This window comes from Petaurus breviceps, unplaced genomic scaffold, assembly GCF_028583685.1.
Source record: "Petaurus breviceps papuanus isolate PSGF00001 unplaced genomic scaffold, PetGlider_PUasm1.0 91133, whole genome shotgun sequence".
In the NCBI taxonomy this organism is placed as follows: Eukaryota; Metazoa; Chordata; class Mammalia; order Diprotodontia; family Petauridae; genus Petaurus; species Petaurus breviceps.
In genome coordinates this window covers 43206902-43215416 of record NW_027187419.1, presented here as the reverse complement: position 1 = coordinate 43215416, position 8515 = coordinate 43206902, and the positions used below count along the sequence as shown (strand labels likewise).

Below are 8515 nucleotides of genomic sequence, written 5' to 3'. Positions count from 1 at the left end.
CTTTCTTTCTTTCTTTCTTTCTTTCTTTCTTTCTTTCTTTCTTTCTTCCTTTCTTTCTTTCTTCCTTTCTTCCTTCCTTTCTCTATCTTGAAGGATTGCCTTGAAGTTAAAGGTAATCAATGTATGTAAAAATGTCTTGTTATTATGAAGTTTTACATACACATTATTAGAATGGTAGCTTCCCAGCATGAATAAAATAGCTAGTTGACAAAAGGAATCTTTACATTTCCATTATTCTTTCTGAGAGAGTAAATGACTGAGTGTGATACAAGGGCTTTGCAACCAGCCTAGAATTTGGTCAGTGAATTCTTCAGGGATCATATGTGTCTATTCTGTTGCATTAGGGAGAGCTTTTTATTCAGGGTGTGTAGGTTCAATGAGACTCAGTGAAATTCATTCTATGTTCAGTAACACATTTAGGAGTCCTGGTTTATGCTCCTAGTCTATGTATCTTCCCCCCACCCCAACTTGGCCATTAATTGCAATAAACCTCATAGAACTCTATGATAGTTCTAGAAGGTAAACCCTAGGGAATAACCATGTCTGTTGTGGGGAAACAGATGGCTGCTTACGTAGCTTTCAGTTTCTTTAACTGGGCCTTGTACGCTCACCTCCAGAAAGGTCACTTCCTCTCCAATATTACTCCTAGGTTTGTCTAGTGCTAATTTAAAGATTCTCTACCTGTTTTCAGCCAATGTCTGGGTGGCGCCAATATGCTTGTGAATAAAATGTCTTTGTGCTGAGTTGATGAGGGGAAGGAGGCATTGTTGAATCAGACATTGTAAATTGTCCATGTATCAGTGAAGGTCTGGCTCTTAGCAACTTTAAAATGTTCATTCCTCACCCCCTCCCATTTTTGTTGACTTTAAAAGGACCAGGCCAGACAAATTAACTTATGGAAAAGGTGTCTAGTTTAGGTGTGATTTAAATAGGGGTCTTTTGCTAACTTGATCCTTTGGAAATCTGAGCTTTTAAATTTGCCTTTACATAAGCACAGTAAATTAAAAAGTCGGTCTCAAATTTCCCCCTCCCCCGACATTTTCCTCATGAAGCTTTGGTCTTGGAGAATCTCTAAGTACTTTGCAAATGTTAAGTTTCAGAGTACCTTTAATAAGCTTGGTACTAGTGACCATTTTGCTGAATGCAAATATGAGACTTGAATAGAGTCTACACAGTCCAGAAATGAAGGGGAGAGTTGACAACCATATAGATAATTTGATTAACATAAAAAAGTTGTTTTGGATCAGGGATTCTTGACTTTTTGGTGACCCTGGACTTCCTGGGAAGCTTGGTTAAGCCTCTGGGCACCTCAGAATTATGTTTTGAAATGCATAAAATAAAATACAGAAGATTACAAAGGAAATCAAAGATTGGTGAAAGTGATGTATCTCTCCCCGACCAAGTACACAGAACTCCTGAAAGGGGTGGGTGAATCCCAGGTTAAGAGCCCCTGGCTTAGACAGCTGCCTAGGGTATTGTTGTTCATCCTTCATTTTCGAAAAGGACAAATGACTTCACATAGTAATGTCTGGACTTGCACATGAATTGGATTTAAGTGAGGCAGAGTTGTACAAAGTCATCAGTCTCACCTTCTCTTCCAGAGTCATCAAAATCCAGTTGCAAGACAGTGGCCCAGGGATACGGTGGATGACCTTGGAGTTTAATGTCTGCTTCAACCATATTCATGGTCATTGGAATAAAACATTCTCATCCACCCATTCTGCCAGAGGAAGTCTTCACATACTTGGAGTACACACCCCTCTAAATCACTGACTGGTTTGAGCCCTGTGAGTTACCCTGGTTTAGCCCATCTGCTGACATGGTTTTACCATGGTGTGACCACTGCACGTGCTTCTTGGAGCCACAGGTGAGAGTCGAGTGACAAGTGGACACCAAAGGTGGATGAGCAGCCCTGAAAGGGCTCAGTAAACCTTCACATCAGAGGTGCTAGTCCTCCCTGAACACGCCATATTCCCCTGTCTAGGATACTGAGACACTGAGACTATACAATCATTACCAATGATTATATAGTCAGTATGTGGAAAAGGCAAGTATTCCTGGCTCCAAGGTCCAACCTCCATTCATTTTATAGCCCTGTCCTTCTTTCTACACAACTTTCTGTTCCAGATTACTCCTAAAGTAGATTTTTCTTTCCTTAGAATTATCCAATTTCCATTGAATTATCCAATCTGAATAAACTATTTATTTGCCATTTTAGAATGAACAGATTTAGTTCCAAATATTTAAGATCTCTCAAAATGAATTTTTTTCCTATGAATTATCCAGTGAAATTGGTCATATATGAGATAATCTGACCAAAGACTTCATCACTTAGTGACTGGTCTACTAGTGATGATCCTTTCCATATTTAGGTAAGTTGGTCTTTTGAAAGCATCTCAGTTCCAGCTTTGTAAAATTTCCCAGGGCTTACATCCTTCAAGAGTTCAGGGTCACTTTCATGACATGATAAAGCTTTGGTGTTGGACTTTTCCCCCCATAGCCTGAATTGTCTCCATAGTTACTAGCACTCTCCTTTATTTTCTGTACAAAGGCTGAGCTCTGACCCAACACCAGGTTCAGAGCAGTATCCAACCTCTTGCCCCATGACTGTGTTAATCACTAGTCTCTTTCTTCATTTCCCAAACACTTTCTGACCTCAGTTTCACAATAGTGCCTTGTCACTGACTGTTTTTCTTTTAAATTATTAAAATAGTAAGAGCATTGAGCCTGTCTGAAGTGTAGGGGCTGGAATGTAATGCAAGTGGATGCCTGTTTATAACAAGGAACAGTTTTGGAGGATCAGATCCACTTCTTTGTGATGGATTTTTAGCCATCAGAATAGCATTTTCTTTCTTTAATAAGCAGGCTGAAAAATCCTACGTAGGCAGAGAAAGGGTTGACACGTCGATTTCAGTGACTTCTCTAACAACAACCAAGTCAGATAGGATGAATGACTCCTTCCCCAGCAAGCCATTCTCTCCCATCTAATTGCCTTTCACAATTCATTAATTCCCCAGAGACTAGAAAAAAAAAGGTATTTCCCAATTATCCTGCCACTGGGAGAACATTGCAGGTGGATCAAAACTGAGGCTCACTAAAAACGACCAACTTAATTGGACCTGCCTTATCATAAGACAAGGGCTCCTTTTATTCCTGACCTTACACAATGCTCAACCCATTAGTTTCTATGCCATTCTCAGAGCATGTGTCCATGATTCTTGGGCTCAGGCTAAGGCTGTCTTAGAAAATGATTGTTTAAGAGTATGTTTAGATTATTTCTGCATATAATTATCTCTCTATCTCTATGACTTTTATGTCATGCCAGAGAAATCTAGTACATTGTAAGGTAGAAGGATAGTGTGTGGGAGAAAGTGTTGTTGGTTGCAGACAGAAAATGTACATATATATATTCACTCATGTATGCTACAGGTCATGACCCAATCCTGGTACTTGCAAAAATGATAAGGACTTTGTCTACTTGGATCTATTCAATCTAAGTATTAAGTGATCTTTTGCTTCTCTAATTTTCCTAAATTATTTTGTCCAGATTTCTCCTTTTTCAAAAAAAAAGTCTGAATCACTCTCTTCCTTTCATCCTACTTATTGGTCTACACATCATAGCTTCTCTACTACACTGTAATGTCCTTGAAGAAAGAATCAACCTTGTCTTTGAATTTCATGGCAAGCATTTAATAAGTGTTTGTTAAAAGTATTTGTGTTACTAAGGTTATATATGAAACTTACTGAAGGTGGGAGTGTTCTTTCATTTTTCAGTAGAATAGAATGTGAAATCTTGAAAGGACTCTCTTACTTTACAAATGAGGAAGCCAATGTCCAGGGAGATGAAGTCATTTGCCCAAGATCTCATCAGTAGCAATTAGCAAAGTTGTATTTCAAACCCAAGTCATATGATGCAGAGGTGTTAAATTCACAAGGCTGCAAAATTTCTGAATCTGGCCCTTCCAGATTAAAATGTAATTGGGAAATGTTTAATAAAATCAAGAAAAATACATTGCAACATAAATAATGCTAATTTGTGATTTTCTAAGTTGATATGCTACCCTTATTCCTGATAAGATGGATCAGAGATCTAGAACAAAAAGATACCTCAAAGGCTGCCTAGTCCAATCTCTCATTTTACAGATAAAGAAACCGAGACCAGAAGGAGGTTAAGGAGTATTCTACTTTCTCTGAGCAATTTGAAAAAATATCCAATCCCTCTACCATAGGTAATTTTTAATACACAGAGGCCGAGGCCAGGGGTTAGCTCTGAAACTTTTGGAATGTAATAAACCAGGTAATGCCTTGGGATCATGAGAATATTGAAATACATAGTTTATGTTTATAAAACCACCAACCTATAGGGGCGGCCAGGTGGCTCAGCGAGTAAGAGCACTGGCTCCAGTGTCGGGATGACCTGGGGATCAAATCTGGGCTTGGATACTTAGCACCACACCCAGAAATAACTGGCCGTGTAACCTTGAGCAAGTTACTTAACCCCGATTGCTTAAAAAAAAAAATCACCAACCTATTGCAGAATTCAGAGAGCTACATTCTCTCAGTTTTGATGCTATGAAGTCAAAGTTTCACATATAAGAGGTGGTAGTACTAGAATTTTTACTTTGTGAGAGGGTTGGGACAAAGGTAGGAGTGGGGCTTGTCAAAGGTCATGTTGCTCTCAGCATGCCCTCTCTTCACTATGACTCTCCTATTTTATGTCCTACCCCAGAAAAGAGTTCTAGGTCTTTCCCCAAATATTTGCAGTCCTTTTCATAATATACCCATGGACACAGGTAACAAAGATCAGATAACCCTACACCCCATTTATGGGGTTTCGGTGAGAAGAGTACATTGTAAGCCTTGATGTACTCTGTAAGTATGATTTTTTTATTATTGTTGTTCTTGGGAAGCTGAGGGCAGTCTCCATGTTACTGGTGTGTTTTATAGAGAAGAATCAAAGCAGCGCATCAACAGGTACCTAGGGCATGTGATCTTGCCTTAGAGTCTAGCAGGGGACTTCCCTGCTCTCCTCTTTGCTCAGGACCTCTGACAGTCCAGAAGCAGAACTGAGAGGAACAGGAAGGGATGAGAGCTGGCAATGGAGAAAGAGCTACATAGTCTAAGGCCAGAAGAGGATGCAGCATCATTGGCCACCTGGAAAACAGGCTGTCGAGAAGCATAGTTTAGGTCTAATAGAAATCAGGCAGAAGATAATAAGAAAAATGGAATCCCCTCTGCCTCATTTTCTTTCTACTCCATTTTGGCTTAAATTGCACAGCTTCTTTGAGAAAGAACTCTGGCTTTGCAGGAAGTCAGAATTCCAACAGCTTAGTGGTAAAGGATGCTAACAGGATGAAGAGGTATCAAACAGGGTCGGTTGGGGCAATGTAAATTTTGGAGGCTGAAGAGAATTCTGAAGCCTTTATATCTTTAGGAAAATTTTCTTTCAAGTCTGGTTGGCCAATTAGAATTCTTCCTCTCCCTCCATCCAGTTAGACAGACAGAGGTCACACACCTTCCTTCTCACCTTCCAGACTCCATCTACTAAATAATCCCCATGAGTTATATGCAGGGATCTGGACTCTCCCCATACCTTCAAATGAGAAATAGCTAAGTTCTTACAAAAGGTAATTTTCTTTTTTTGAGTTTTTTTCCCTGTTCATATCGTCTCACCTCCCATTTCCCCGTGGATCCCTAGTTTTCATAGTTCCCATGGGGAAGAGGAAGGAGAATGTAAAAGAGAGAGTGAGCCTAACTCCTTTTCCTTCCTAGTGTTTCCTTGCCTCAGGCCCTTCCTCTCCACCCCAGTGCAGATGGCAGTAGTTCTCTAGAGCATGAAGCCTGAGGTTTATTTTTGACACCAAATTGGCACTAGTATTTCCACTTGACCATTCACACACAGTACCATTGCTGAAGACCTGGAATATTTTTCAACACTGTTTGGAACTCAAACAAGGCTATTTGGCTCACCTTGGAGATATTAATTGCTTTAGTGAAAAGGTTACCTCTGACTATCCCCTTACATGTAATGATTGGCCCTAAAAATAGGAAGGCCATTGAACTGGGAATCAGGAGGACCTAGGAACTATTTTTTGCAGGTAGTTTTTTAAAAAATAATTTATAATTTCTTTCCTCCCTCTGCTTCCCCCTCCCCTTTTCATCTCTGCCCTCCCCACTTTAACACTAAGTCTGTAAACCTCACTTTCTTTAGCTCTCACCTTAGGCTCACTGTGGTACATGAAAGAAAAACAATGTGAAAATTAGAAGTGTTTCGAGTTCCTTAGGCAAAAGTTTTCCATGACAGAACCAGCATCTGGTGTTCCTTGACCTGGAGGAGATTTGAGGAGCACAGCACGATAGAGAATATACTTTTTAAAATTGCTTAATAAAAACCAAACTTAATCTGATATCCCTGGTCTGGTTTTATTAGGACATAGGGCCAGGTTTTACTAGTAGCTTCTAAGAGAGTGAATAGACTGATATTTGAAAAACAAATCCAACCCAACACACAAGTAACAGAGAACTCGGACAATAGTCTTTCTTCAATGCCAGTCCCACTAACTGGCAAAAGTCCCCAAATAAAGAATGCTTCCTTCTCTGAGGGGAGGGGATGTCTCCTTTGGGAATCCATTTCAAGGTCTAATGGGCCCCAGGGCAGAAGTGCCTCTTGCCATTTCCCACCACCCCACTCCCAGCTCAGCCTTTCAGCAAAGTCTGCATCCTTTTATGGGAGCTGCCCAGACATCCAGCTCAGGGAAAGTACCAGTGGGAAGAGAAATGAGGAGCTAAGCAGCAAAAAGCAAAAGACATCACAACTATAAGGCAGAAAGACCAACTTTCACCTTGGGCCCCTAGACGTCATTCAGTTGGGACAAGATGGGAGGGCAGAGCTATGACCCTTACAGGTGAAAGGATCAGGCAGCCCAGCAATGTCTGTCCAGGCAGGGCTGCATCATGGGTAAACAGGATGGCATCACGTTGGGAAAGGGAGGGTTTGCTAAAATCACGATCTTCTTGGAGCCTCTGTCGCTTCCAGGTCACTTAAACAGCCCATCTCAGCTGGTTTGCCTCATTGGGTCAATTTCAGGTCTCTAGCTGGAGGTTATGTTCCATCTCTGTGGGGCACAGGACTCACACAGAGCTACTAGTCTCTCTGGCTCTACCCAGACCCTCTGCTTCTTCCTCTCCTTCCTCTGCCTTTTGGCCCAATCCCTCCTTGGCACAGCCCCCTAGCAGGGTGGGACTGGAGAGGTACTGAAGGAGACGCCCTTCTCGCTGGGCCTCTGCCAGCTCCTTGGCACAGCAGGTGGGTGTGTTGGTCTCATAGGTGTCATGGAAGGTGTTGTAGTCTACCTCGTAGAAGCCCTTCTCTAGGGTGAGGACTGGCGTGAAGCGGTGACCCCAGAGAACCTCAGTGTCCATATAAGAGCTGCGGGCCTGGCAAGTCATGCCTAGGAGAACAGACAGAGAATTAGAGATACCCACGGGGAGATGGCCGTGCACATTAGTAAATATATTTACTGATTGGTTGATGGGTATCCATATGGGATTCTGAACCCTTGATCTTTCTGGGGATTCTTTCACACACATGCACCTGCATAAAACCACATCCATACAAAAAGACTTCTACAACCTCTTGGAGTTGAAGCCAGCAGCCAGTAAGCATTTATTAAGCACCTATTGTTTGCCAGGCACTACACTAAGTACAGAGGATATAAAAAGAGGCATAAGGCAAGGTCTTGGTTTTGGGGTGTTTTATCTGAATGTTCCTCTGCTGATTAGCTCCCTTGATAAAAGATTTTGAATGGTCCTCCTATAGGCAAAAACTGCCTCAGCACAACAGCCTGTACTTTTTGGCCAGCTTGCAGATGTGTGCTACGCTATTGGTTATAAGGCAGATTGGTTGAGAGAGTGTGGATGGGTCAGCGGCACTTCTGGGAAAATAGCAGAATGTGTACAACCTAGAGGCAATGGATCAGCGGCATCATACAGCTGTACTTCAAGGAGTCATCATTTTTTTTGTCTCATTGGAGGGGGAAAGGCAAGGCAATTGGAGTTAAGTGACTTGCCCAAGGTCTTACGGCTAATAAGTGTTAAGTGTCTGATGCCACATTTGAACTCAGGTCCTCCTGACTCCAGGACCAGTGCTCTATTCACTGTGCCACCTAGTTGCCCCAAGGATTCATAATTTTATCAATGTATGTAGTCACTCTGTAGATGCAGATAGCAGACCCCTAGTCCTGAATAATGATAGCTAACATTTATATAGTGCTTTAAGATTTGCAAGTTTCTTTTACATGGATGATCTCATCTGATCATTGTAACAACCCTGTAAGGTAGATGCTATAATTTATCCCCTTATTACAGATGAGAAAGCTAAGACTGAGAGAGGTTAAATAACTTGCCTAGCTAATACTGTGTTTCCCCGATTATAAGACCTATCCTGAAAGTAAGCCCTCCCCTTACTGTGTAAGATTCCTCTAAAATAAGCCCTCCCCCGAAAATAAGCCCTATG

At 41.5% G+C, this 8515-nt stretch overlaps 1 protein-coding gene and 1 long non-coding RNA gene across 2 annotated transcripts in view; both read right to left on the bottom strand.

Annotated features, from left to right (window-relative positions):
• The window catches only part of LOC138154881 (uncharacterized), a 335411-nt gene that overhangs the window by 151756 nt on the left and 175140 nt on the right, over positions 1 to 8515 (bottom strand). The gene's annotated exons all lie outside the window — the stretch shown is intronic.
• KCNJ5 (potassium inwardly rectifying channel subfamily J member 5) overlaps positions 7132 to 8515 on the bottom strand; it is a 7251-nt gene continuing 5867 nt past the window's right edge. Inside the window, exon 2 of the mRNA XM_069079868.1 lies at positions 7132 to 7451. Coding sequence (XP_068935969.1) covers positions 7132 to 7451 — 320 coding nt within the window. The remainder of the gene's footprint in view (positions 7452 to 8515) is intronic.